At 45.9% G+C, this 13,421-nt stretch overlaps 1 protein-coding gene across 3 annotated transcripts in view; it reads right to left on the bottom strand.

Moving 5' to 3' along the window:
- Positions 1-13,421, bottom strand: part of OPHN1 (oligophrenin 1) — a 683,898-nt gene that overhangs the window by 271,275 nt on the left and 399,202 nt on the right. For all 3 annotated transcript variants that reach the window (XM_078640140.1, XM_078640141.1, XM_078640142.1), the window contains exons 6-8: positions 11,155-11,265; positions 4,451-4,555; positions 3,700-3,829 (exon numbers count right to left, since the gene is read on the bottom strand). In XM_078640140.1, coding sequence (XP_078496266.1) covers positions 3,700-3,829; positions 4,451-4,555; positions 11,155-11,265 — 346 coding nt within the window. The remainder of the gene's footprint in view (positions 1-3,699; positions 3,830-4,450; positions 4,556-11,154; positions 11,266-13,421) is intronic.

The following is a 13,421-nucleotide window of genomic DNA, read 5'->3' on the forward strand; positions in this document are numbered from 1 at the left end:
TAGACAATGCCCAACCTCTCAGAGTTAGACAATGCCCAGCCTCTCAGAGTTAGACAATGCCCAGCCTCTCAGAGTTAAACAATGTCCAGAAACCGGTCCTTGGATGCTTGATTCCGGTCTGGGAAAGACATGGCTTGGTAGTTCGGACTGGACTGTTCCCACGAGGCACAGGGTCAGAGCTGATTTGCATATAGCCAGTGTCTAACCCAGGGTGATGTGGAGTGCATAAAAACGATGGATTTAGGCCCAGATCCTTGTAGTGGGGTGAATGTATGACATTGTTCTACATTCTGTCCATCAACTGTGTTTTTTGCAATTGTGCTTATAGCACTGAAGCAGCACTGGTAGAGATGTCAGAGGCTATTCGGGAGTGCCTGGACGGAGGCGGCAGAGCGGCACTGGTCTTGTTAGACCTATCTGCTGCCTTCAACACGGTGCCCCATCAGCTTCTACTCGCCAGGCTGTCTGCTATCGGCATCACTGGCTCCGCCTTAGAGTGGCTGACGTCATTCCTGAACAATCGGACCCAACAGGTGTGGATGCCGCCACATGCGTCCTCTGCCAGGACACTTTCTACTGGGGTGCCTCAGGGGTCTACCCTTAGCCCTCTGTTGTTTAATATTTACCTGACCCCCTTGATCTTTCTGGCCGAGCAATTAGGTGCAAAAATAGTTGCCTACGCCGATGACACCCAGCTTTTGTTTACATGGCCAGGTGATAATCTGGACACTTCTGCTGTCCAGCTCTGTCTCTCATCGGTCTTCCGTTGGCTTGCACTTGCCCAACTGAAGTGCAATGAGGAAAAATCTGAAGTCCTCCTCTATGGTGATTTTCCTATTAACTTTAGAGAACTACTGTGGCCACCGGACGCTCCCTGCCCCAATTCAACAGGTAGTCCGGCAAAAAACTTGGGAGTATGGTTTAGTGAAAATCTTAAATTAGATGACCACATAAAAAAATTAACAGCCGTCTGCTTTGGCACTCTTAAAGCCTTACACAGATTCTTTCCCTTGCTCCCGAGGGAAGCCAAAGAGACAGTGTCACGTGCCCTTATCCTTTCTCGGTTAGACTACGCAAACGCTTTGTTAATTGGTATTCCAGCTTACCTGATCAAGCGTCTTCAGATCATCCAGAATGCTGTGGCTAGACTTCTTTTTAACATCTCTAGGAGATCTAGCGTTCGGCAACATTTGCGTAGTCTACACTGGCTGCCTGTGGCACAACGGATTCTGTTTAAATCTTTGGTTCTCTCCTTCAGAGCCACGCACGGTCAAGGTCCTCATTACCTGAGAAAACGTTTTTCTATGTATGTTCCTAATCGCTGCCTCAGGTCGGCCAATCAGTGCCGGATGGTCCTTCCACGATTCCAGTGCGCTCGGCTAGGCGGACAATCTATGTCTGTAAAAGCAGCTAGAGCTTGGAGCGCACTTCCCCTGCAACTCCGCACTATTCAAGATATTCTTTCCTTTAAAAAAGCAGTAAAAACACATCTCTTCACCATAGCAATCTAATTTCCATCTCCACCCCTTCTGCCTCTCTGCACGAGCTCGCGCCAGGATACTCCAGAGTAATTGAGCGCGCTACAAAACTGTTTATAACATAACATAGTACGTAGAAGAGTTTTTAAAAGGGAATTTATTTGAATGTGTGATTATTTTTAGTTGCCAGGTGTTTTAAGAGGATGGGAGTGTTTTAACATTTCGAGAATGTTTTGGGAGGTTAAAGTGCGGCGTTTTTTTAAGATGCTGAATGTTCTTTCAAAGAGTGACTGTTAATATAGAGAGTGTGATAGCGGTGAACTATAGGTATCTTACCGCAGTGCTGTACCCAGCACCTGCCAAGCTGTAAAGCGCGCGGGACAGTGAGTGAGTGGACTCAGGGTCTGGCCAGGGGTTGAGCAGTGTACATTCTGCACATGCCAGTGACACTGTTGACACACCCTGGTAGAGCGTGCTCCTCGGCTGCCCGGCGTTGCTCCAGCCCTTTTCTAGCTTTAGAAGCAGCGCTTCTCGCCTCCCACACTATTTTTATTATTAAAAAAACATAAGGTCTCACCACTCTCTAAACACTTCTTTCAGACCGTCCTCTGTGGAGTGGTATAAAAACCATGCAGTGCGTCCCCTAAAAACTTCTGTAAGTTATTTTTATTTTGTAATAAATCAAAAAACTCTTTGCATCAAATATATAACAAAATGCCACATTATCCCAGTATTTTATAAAGCGCAAACTAATCAATTTTAAGGGTCTCAAGGCGCTGTTGGGAAGATGAAGCGAGCTATTGCCCAGGTTCACGTGGTGCTGGGCTAAACTGTCATCGGTGCCGGAGATGGAACCTTGAGCCCCGTGCTTCAGAGTCAGCCGCCCTGGCCGCATTCATGTGCGCTGGAATAAAGTATTCGCAGCTGTAGGGTTATTGATCGGTCTCATTCTGGAAACTGCAGTTCGCTTCATTACAGGGCAATAAAGAGACCACTGCTTGTAAGGGAAACTGCAGGTACTCATTCCTCGTGACTTCCTCATTCCCTTGCCGTGCCTCAGAGCCCGCCCTGGTGCCTTGTCTCATGGACTCCCGTCACAGTTCTGGCTCAAACAGCATTCTGAATAAGGTGTCTGGGGTGCGATTCTTGGCCATGCCCGTGTCTCCTACTTGAGGGTCAGGCAGTTTTGTCAGCCACTTGCATAGCTGCCAAGGTTTCCGATTGCTAGGTGTGAGATTTTCATAATTTCAGTGTAATTATGAGTGACATTTCAACAACTATGAGTGACACTTTCTAGCAAGCAAAATCAAGCAATGAAGACAGGGAGACATATTGATATCAGAAACGACACCCATTTGAGTAACCAGAAACTCTAAGAAGCAGAATTGCTGAAAGGATCAGAAATGGAAGGGCACTACACTAGCCAGGGTACTACACTAACCGGCTTTAGCGCTGGTGGTGCCTTTTGTAACACTGTTTGTTCGCGCCTGCCAATGACCACCTCCACCACAGATTCCCTCACCACCACCTTTTAACAGTGCCCTTCAAGTCTCCATAGCCACTCTCTCTCAGATGCATTTAATTCGTTATATAGGGCCACTCATACCAGTGTAGGGTGTCAGAGCACTTCTCATCACAAGTGCATTACACAGAGACTATCAGTCATACGTTTGTAACTCAGTTTGTAGGAAATGTTACATACGCCAGAGGGCTACAAGGTGTAAGAGTGACATGTCATCCATACTCGTAAGCAGAATAGTTTAAAAGTGGTTGGTCTAGAGAAGCACAAAATCAGAAATTAGCAAGCATTTGCAATGCAATAGGTCTCGCATTTACACGAGTTTGAGCTATTCACATTGCAAATAAGAATGCCTTTTATTTTTATTTTCGTTTTTAAAACATAAATAAAAGGCATTGTAATTTACAGTGCCAATAGCTTAAACTCGCGTTAATGCTGGACCTGGTGCATTGCAAATGCTTGTTTCATAATGAGACAACTTTAACAAAACAGATGTTTTCTTTTACTCAACTAAATGATACTCATTTTATTGACCTCTGGAGAATGAAAGGCTGAGTGGGGCCTCAGCGATTAAATCTTTGACTATGAGGAGAAACACAAAATCCTGCAGTGGATGTATTAGTCCACTGAGCCACCAGACCCACTGCTGGGGCCACTGAAAGACACTGCTGCCTATGAGGTAAATGCAAACAGGTGCATTACATTTCTCCTGCGAGTACAGGTATCCCTCGATGGTGGTCTGCCCGGGCAGCTTGCAGGTCTGGGGGGCTTCCTTCATCCTCTTCTTCAGGTCTTCCATCTCGTCTCGCGTGCTGTTGAAGTGGTTCCTCGTCTGCAAGAAAACAGCAGGTCAGCAAAGGTGCAAAATGAAGCAGCATTTCATCCGGGTGGGATGGAGAACAGAATTTCAGCATGGTAAGAGGGAGAGGTGACAGCATTTCACCAAGTGTCCCAGGCTCCTAGAGGCCACCTGATGTTCAGAGCCAACAATTACCTTCGTTTACCAGAAAAGACAATAACAAAGATGATAAAAGTCATATAATAATAATAGTGGCAATAATTATAATATATTAAAATATTAAAACTGCAATATCATTACTACTTTTCTAGTTATTATTCTTATTAGTAGTAGTTGTATTACTATTAAATACAACAAGAATAAACACCGGCTTGCATAGCACATGTCTTTCAATTGAGTCGACCTGGAGTGCTAAGGACGGATATAATATCACGCAAGCAAATAGAGCTCATTTTATCAGCAGGCTAAGGGTGAAATGCTGAGTTAATCTGCCAGCACTCACGCTGCTGGCTTGAATATGGATTCTAGCAGCTGAAAGATAAGGTGACTTTGGGGATTTCAGCTATCTCACAACTTCAATGGAGGCAGAAAGGTATGAGATTGCAAAAAGCCAGCAGGAGTCATTTAAAGTGGTGAAAACCGGTGGAAACGTACATTTTGGAGGCTCAGCTGAAGCTGCTGTTTATATGGCAGGAAGTCCTGGGTGAGTTCAAAGGTCAGGTTGTTGGAAGTGAAGAGGCAGTGGAGAAAGGCCAAAACCTGAAAAAATAAAGAGAAGGCATGTCACAGCTGTCAAGCACCAGGCATTGCCTCACCATGTGGATAAAACTGAAGCTGGCAAGGATTAAAAATAATAGAAGATATGACACAGCTACAAAACCGAACATTAACTCACCACGACTCTATCAAGCCCCGGCACAACACATATGTCTGCTTTATTATGCGTACACAGGTATGCACAATTTCACACGGGCTGGCACATGTATTATGAATAGGAGATATATCTTGCTGCCACTAGAGGGCAGTGCAGCACAGGGTTTTAAAAGTAGAGTCGCGCAGACAGCGCTCGTTTCTATGATACCTCGATAATTGGAGAAGTGTTTATTCTATCTATAGATCGAGCGGCTGTCAGGGTCGACTAGTACTGTGTCGATGCAGGATCGCTGCTGAAGGGTTGACGCCACAGGCACAGGGGTCTTTTAGAAGTTGTTCGTGAAGGGCATTGGATTAATGCCCAGCGGTGAAACGTCTTTCTTAAACACAGACACGCCCCCCAGGCTTTATCGCTCCCACAGAGATATTTTCAGGCATTTGATAAGGGATGGGGCGTCCACCGTCGTACCACAAGGGCCGATCCAGATTTTCATAAAGCCCAGTGACCAGAGAAACGATTTCTGTTTCCATTGATTGCGTGGAATATCCATGTAGATAACCTGAAAGTGAATCATGGAGTTAGCTCTCGTGGACCCCCTACTATAAACCAATAATCAATCAATACGGATTCATAAAGTGTGGCAAATCACCCATGAGGGTCTCAATGTGTTGGAGTTGCTTCCTGCTTCTCTATTCATTAGAACAACCAGGAGTTCTTTCCTCAATTCCCGGGGCGGTCCGGCTTCCTATGGTGCAGGGGATGGTCGTTCCCGGCTTTGGCCACCAGGTGTGAGAAGGAGCGTCCTCCGCTATTGGCTCGGCAGATCAGAGAGTGCCTGCGAGGAAGAGGGAGGCGAATCGCAGGGGTCTGGTTGGTTGGTGGAAGGTCATTCGTTTGTTAATGTATACTGGTTGTTCATTGTGTAGGGCTTTGTGTGCGTGGCTCAGCATCTTGAACTAGCATCTCTTCTGGATCGGGAGACAGTGTAGCTTCTTAAGGAGAGGGGAGATCCAAGTCCGTCTGGGGAGGTCAAGGATGAGTCTTGCCGCTGAGTTTTGTATTGTCTGCAGTCTCTTCAGGAGGCGTGCAGTGATTCCTACGTAGAATGTGTTGCCGTAGTCCAGCCTGCTGGTGACAAGGGCCTGAGTGACAGTCCTTCTGGCGTTGAATGGGAGCCATCTGAAAATCTTACATAGCATGCGTAGTGTGTGGAAGAAGGCGGACAAGACTGCGTACACCGGTTTCTGTATAGATAACTTGCTGTTCAGGATGATGCCGAGTTTGCGGGCATGGTCTGTCGGGGCGGGGAGAAGGGCCAAGTTCAGCAGGCAAGTGTTGTTCCATGGCGAGGTGTTGTTCCTAAAGATGGGGACTTCCGTCTTGTCCGTGTTGAGCTTGAGATAGTTGTCCTTCTTCCAGTCAGCGAAGTTCATCATCCATCTATGGAAGTTGTCTCTGGTGGTGGATGGGACTTCTGACAGCGAGAGGATGAGCTCGGTCTCATCAGTATAGGAGAGGATATGATTTTGAGTCCGTGCGATCCGATGGTATTGGCCAGGGAGGGTTATGTACGTGTTGAAGAGGGTGGGGCTGAGGGACGATCCTTATGAGACATCGCAAATGATCTTCGTGGGTTCTGCGGTGAATGGTGGGAGACAGATTCTCTGGGTTCTTCGGGTGAGGTATGAGGCGATTCACTTGAGGGCATCTCCTTGGATTCCAATATGGTGGAGACGAGGTTGGAGATGATGTTGAAGGTGTCTAACAGTTCCAGGAGGATGAGGGGTGCGGTTTGGCTGGGGTCCAGGAGGGCCATGATGTCGTCAATAGCTGCAATCAGGCGATCAAGGCCGTCTCGATGATGTGGTTGGACCAGAATCCGGATTGAGAGAGGTCCCGAAGGATGTAGAGTTCCAGGTGTTTGGTGAGTTGCTGGTTGATTGCCTTTTCAAGAACCTCTGCTGGAGAGGGGAGCAGGGTGATGGGCCAGTAGTTCTTTGGATCTGCTGGTGTCAGCAGATTGTTTCTTCATGGGGGGCCTCACTTCTGCGTGTTTCCAGTCCTCACTGAAGGAGGCTAGGTGATGGAGGCATTCACGGCCTTCTTGAACTCATCACCAATCGTCTTACTCCCGAGGTTACAGATGTGGTGGGACATGTGTCCATGGGCCCTCCTGAGTGTAGAGATCGTGATGGAAATTGTGGCTTAAGTTGTGAGAGGGTCCCAACAGGTGAGCAGGTGTTTGGGGTTTGTGTTTGGTGTGAGTACGCTGATGCTGTCGGCGATAGTGGGTGCAGCACTTGTTCACTATTCAGAGCATCCATAGGTGAACTCCCATAAGCATCACATTATTTACTGCACATCCAATATGCTGATTTATGTTTCAATCAGGCTACTGGCTTAATTCAGCGTTTGGTGGGCCAGGTGACAAACGAATGGGTGCTGGAATAACTCCCTCGACTGGCACAGCCACAGTTGCCCCACCATATTTAGGGGTTTTTCACCAAAGCAGCTCCCATGTCCACGGCAGGAGTCATTTCAAATGAATAAAACATGGCAGAAGTACAAATGGTGTAATGTAAGACATATAGGTGTGCATTCTACTATTTTTCAGTGATGCATATATTTTTTCCGCCCTTAATGCAGTTTGCACACGTTTGAAAGATAAACATTTCCTAAAGGCATTGTCAAGAAACATCTGCAGTCTTTTTGATACAGGTCACCGGAGGTTCACTCTCAAAAAATTGGGAACAAGAACAACTGCCTATACAATGAATGTTTTTTTCAGCACATTTTGTCAGCACATATTTGGTTTTTAAACCATTAAATAATTATATTTGTATTGGTTGAATATGCTTTGTTTTCATTTAGACATCATTAAACTACATGTTAATGTTATTATTTATACGGTTTTGTAGGTATGTCGAAAGAAAGATGTCTTGCATTCGGTTGTTATAGTATTTCGTTTGTTTTCACAAGCGTAAGCTTGCACGTGTTTGGATCACATGACAATTCATTTAAATCCCGTATAAATCCAGTATTTGTAAAGCGCACAGCTACCCGGAAGATGAAGCGAGCTATTGCCCAGAGTCACATGGTGCTGGGCTGAACTGCCAATTTAAAACTCGGCACACCGGAATGTTCTTTCCACTAAACACATGCAGTACGTAAAGATGCACGTTTGGTTTGAGAGATTGTGGATTTCCTGATGGTGGAGGTAAGTTTGTGGAGATTGGTGTTTTCTTTGGCACTGTGGTTGGGTACTATTAGTTCAAGAGTCCACTGCACTTCAGTGTTTGTGGGACAGAGCAATATCACTGCATGCTGCACATGTGTTAGCTTGTTAGGTCAGAGCACGTGCCGCATGGGATTACTAGAGAAGATCACGAGGGCACAAGTCCTATCAAAAGAAGTGGAGGGACTGACAATATGCAAATGACCTCATGACGTCATGAAAAGCAGAGCTCGCACGTTTCCTACGTCCAGTCCAAGTTTTTACTCTGTATTCTGGAACTTGTATTCCTGCTTATCCCATTAGAAAATGCGCAAATAAAAACATTGTAAACAAAGTAAAAACCTGGACTGAGGGAACTACTCACACAAGACTCTGAGAAAGCTGGGCGCTCTGCATTACTAGAGGAAGCTGCCCCGCGGCTAAATCGAATACCCACACTAGATAGTAAAGATTCGCCGTGAATGCTGCCCGATTAACCCAGTCCTTCGCCGATTTGTGTTTTATACTCACAGGACGGCAAATGAACGCTGTTTCATATTACTGCAATTAGGACAGTACTACTACACAAGGTTTCCTTTTTCATCCAAGCCCTGTGGGGCCCAAGTTCTTGGCAGGGGGGACGGCGTACACCCTGTGAAAAGAGTGGGGGGACGCCATCCACCCGCGTGGACCCCCGACTCGAGCCCTGGATAAAGCACATAAATGGGGTCACTCACAGAAATGTTGTTCGTTTTCATTCGAGGAGTATGGTCACAGAACATCGAGCACATTATTTTATTTAGCATTGGTTTGTTTGTTATTTATATATATGCACATTATTTTATTTAGCATTGGTTTGTTTGTTATTTATATATTTGCACATTATTTTATTTAGTATTGGCTTGTTTATTTATATATTTGCACTTTATTCTATTTAGCATTGGTTTGTTTGTTATTTATATATTTGCAAATTAATTTATTTAGTATTGCTTTGTTATTTATATATTTGATTCACTGAGTTTAATATTAAGCTAAGATGACAGTTTTACAGTTTGATACTAAAAGGGCTGGATGATGTATGGTTCTCGTACTCATGTTTTTCACTGTAGTTACCCCTGAGGAAGGGCTTATGCGCCCCAAATGCAACGGGAATACCATCTTCATGCTGAATTACATGGATTGTCATAATTGTTGAATTATATGGATTGTGAACCTGTTGTGTCTATGAGCAAAGCTGACATTGGCACTCGTGGTACTTTTAAAAGACTGAATATATGAAAATCTGCAAAACAAAATTTGGATTACTGTTGGAACAAACATGGAATAATAATTGGAGAAAACCTGAGAATAGAATTTGACCTAAATGGGTGATTATAATGTATTGTGCTGTGCACCCTGGGTTATGGGACCTGACGAGGCCCCATTTGTTTTCAGAAGTCCACTATGTCATGGTGTCTCATGGGAATGTTTTTATTCTTAAAACAAAGACCAAAAGCAATTTCTTACAGCATATGCAGGAAATGTTTGCAGTTTTCCTGTTTAAGGCCACCATGGTTTACATGGCAGTCCAGGATAAACACAACATGCTAGGCCTACATAAATTTCATCTTGACAGGATTTCTGTAAGATAATAACATACTAGACTCCTCTCAGAATGGCTTTAGCCCGGGCCACAGCACGGAGTCTGCTCTCCTAGCTGTGACCGAACATCTGAGGGTAGCACTAGATGCGGGATGTACTTCGGTACTGATTTTATTAGATCTCAGTGGCACGTTTCACATCTTTTCCCACAAAATCCTGCTGCAAAGGTTGTAGGAGGCGACCATTTGTGGCTTTGCCCTGGACTGGTTTGTCTTTTCTTTCTGAGAGGACCTTCCAGGTAACGGTTCGCCCTTTCGCCTCCATGATCCATGCTTTTAAACAAGGTGTGCCACAGGGTTCAGTTCTGAGCCCAACGCTTTTCAACTTATATGTCCAACCGTTAGCAGCTTTGGCCAAGAGTAGAGGGCTTACAGCAGTATCATATGCAGATGATATACAGTTGGTAGTAACACTCTCTGACGATTCTGTGCGGGGCGCTCATAAGTTTCAGAACGATCTGGCTGCTATCGCTGAGTGGATGACTGCCAACTGCCTCCAGCTCAACACCAGCAAGTCGGAGATTTTGCTGGTAGGAAGCTGTGGAGTGAACGCTGGTGGCCTGCTACCCTAGGCTGTGCACCCGCCCCCAAACAGTTGGTGAAAAATCTAGGTGTTGGGTGGACTCGGCCCTTAGCTTCCAGGTCTAAACTAATAAAGTGGCAGGGACTTGTTCTGGTATATTGCGGCGACTCAAACCGCTGTTGGGTTTTTCCGATCCGTCCATCAGACAGGTTATTGTTCAGGCCTCCGTTCTGTTGAGACTGGATTACGTTAAATCGCTCCACCTGGGGACGAAAAAGACTGAAATCCTGAGATTGCAGAGGGTCCAAAACGCAGCTGCTAGAACTCTCCTTGGCCTCCATAGAACCTGTTCTACTAACAGTGCTATCCGTCGGCTACACTGGTTGCTAGAGGCCAGATGTGTAGAGTTTAAGTCCCTCCGCATTGCTTTTAAAATTTTGAATTTCTCCTCTCCTGGCATCTTGGCCAACCTGCTTTTATTGTACACAGCCACCCGCCAACTCCGCTCGATGGGTCAACATCTGGCGGTTGTTCCTAGGATGAGAAGGGTGCGTGCTGGTGGGCGGTCCTTCTGCACACTGGTAGCCGAACTCTGGAATTCTCTTCCAATACATATCTGCAGCATTAATAACTACCTGGCATTTCGTAAGGCTATTAAAACTCACCTCTTCCCTCCGCTATAGGCCCTGCTTTTGTTAGTAGCCTCCTAATTTCTGCTATTAGCGCTGGGACGCCCCTTTGCCGGGGCAGCTGTGTGCTTTATAAAATAGCATAACATAACATAACATAACAAGGGGCACGGCATTGGTACCCTCAACAGGGTGGATCTTCAAACACCGCCTCTGTCAAGCGCTGTTTGCAGAAGAGTTTTTTCCTGATGGCAGAGCCAGAAGAGGCTTCACTGTCATGAAATTAACCATTCTACAACCTCTAAATCTAGCAGGTATGCATGAGGTAGTTGGAAAAGCCAGACCCAGTTTTTGGTGGCTTCTCCGGTTACTGCCAATCTCTAAATGATGCTACAAGATTACTTTGTTACCAGAGCCCAAAATCATGTCGTCCACACCACAACTTCCCAATACACTATAAATAGAGTATGACACTTACTGGTTCCACAATATTGAATTTCTTGCTCTCCTGCACCTCTTGAATCTGGCAGACATATTCAATTGAAGACTCGTAGAAGATTTGCCTCTCTTTATCCAGCAGAATGTCGGCCTGTGTGGAAAAGAGCAGCAGTACTCATTCATCTACAAACAATGAACAGCGGAGCGCGTGCACCATATGAAGCTGAAGACGCCATGCATGATTGCGAGTGATGGGGACACATTTCAAGCTCAGTTTTAAAAATCGGATCGCAGGTCCCGATGGGCTCAAAGTCACTGATTTTCAGCACAGCAGAACGGATGTTGGCACCCTTCTACTGACATATTTTCCAAACTTGGACATTTCATATTTTGAAGAGCGAAAAATGTATCCTAACCCATATCTGTAAAGAAAATGCAATACATAACAAGAAAAAGTGATATATTTATCAGTAAAGCTTTACTCTAAAGAACTCAGATGGTATCATTCACACTGAAGTACTTAACATTCGCTCTCCATCCACAACTGGGGCAGTGGAAAAGACACCCAATTACTAGGCCTCTCCACCACATTTAACACAGCTGACTAATGCATCTTCCAGCACGTCTTAAAAGCCTGTAGACCTTGAAGGAATCAAAACAGTGGTCCTAAGCCGCATCCAGCAAAACGATGCCCCAAATCATGCTGAATTTCCTGAAGCTTATTCGTATACTCCTCCAACATCAGGTGGATGTTTGTCCCCTTTACATGCCCTGTTTAGTACCTGAGGCTTCTATACTGTCCAATAATCTGACAATACACAGCTAAAATTTCCTGTTTCTGGCCACATATGCATTACAGCTGGGTACCATTTGCTTTCCCACTATTCTCACCATCTGCCCCACCCTACAGGTTCTGATGGATACTTCTAACTGCAGATTCATCCCCCTTTGAATCCTGTCAGGTGCCAGACTGGACTTATGACAACCTGGTCCAAACCTTGTCCTGCACAGCCTGTTAACCAACTGACTATTGGGCACCACAAAGGGGTTCCTGGAAACTTTCTGATGCCACAATTTATTCTGGAGAGTTTCAGAGTTCAGGTGCAGGCCAAAAACATACTATGAGATGGAGAGGGCACTGCAGACTGTGTCAGCCGCGTCAGGGACAGCAGCGTCATGGTAAACGAGAACATGCTGGAATACGTATTACAGGTTCTTCTCAGACAAACAAGTGTCACTGTTCAATATGTCATTTGACAGTGAGGCTTTTCCGAAAGAAGACAGATTTAGCGTTGGAGCACTTTAGGAGCAGCCAGGCTAAAGCCTGCTCCCTGGGGTAACTTGTACCTTGCTCACGAGTTCCACCAGCAGTGCCCAAAGTTCGTGGGGTATTCAAGAGGTCTGACAGAGGCAGCCTATTCAGCCTTTTTGTGACTCCAATACGAGGGGAAGTGGCTGAGGCTGTGGACCCCAGAAGATGCAGTTTCTCACCCTCTTCCTCATAAGCTGCACCCAGTGCCAAGACACTTATGTTCCCCTCTAATGGTCATAAGGGGTCTAAAGGGACCGAATTCGATTTGGCCTGGTCTGATGCCATGACGTTTAGAAGGTAGAGAAGTGTGGCTCAATGATTAGAGCGGCAGACCCTGATGCAGAGGTTTGGCCCGGGACCAGGGTTCAATTCCCGCCTAGGCTGGTCTCGGGCTAAATTTCCTCAGACCTGATCATTCTCGCCTCGGTGCCTATTCTAATCATGCGTCCCACTCAGCACCTCTGGGCAATAGCTTGCTTAATCTCCACAACGGCCCCAACAACGCTGAGGATGCCGGACTTAAACTTGAGGGTGCCCAGGAGTGGGCTCCTCACAGGGAAAGGCCAGGAAGGGTTCCTCGGCGGTATTCATACAAGCGCCGAGATGCCTACGGGTAGTCGTGCGCTATCACTTCTAACATCGATTCTCTGAGTTGTTCAAACGGATTAAGCTGTCTGCTTTTTCCACATCCACATCCACATCTCACTATGCTCCAACAGTTTGCGACCAAGGTGGAAAGGGGTACAGAATGATACCCCCGGTAAGTCTTAGTCCCCAAGAAGGGCGATGGGGAACAGAGGCAGATATTGACAGTCAGGCTTCTGAACACCTCCCTCAAGAAGGACAAGTTCAAGATGCTGACAGGACGTGCACTTTCATGTGCTGATCCTGCTGTCCCCTGGCGTTTCTCCCAGTTTGTCCTGGAGTCAAAGCAAGTCTTATGCCTCAGTGGTCCTGGCTCATCTTCACAGGACGGGAATTACATGTATTCCCTT

The sequence above is a fragment of the Lissotriton helveticus genome, chromosome 4_2 (genome assembly GCF_964261635.1).
Source record: "Lissotriton helveticus chromosome 4_2, aLisHel1.1, whole genome shotgun sequence".
NCBI lineage: Eukaryota > Metazoa > Chordata > Amphibia > Caudata > Salamandridae > Lissotriton > Lissotriton helveticus.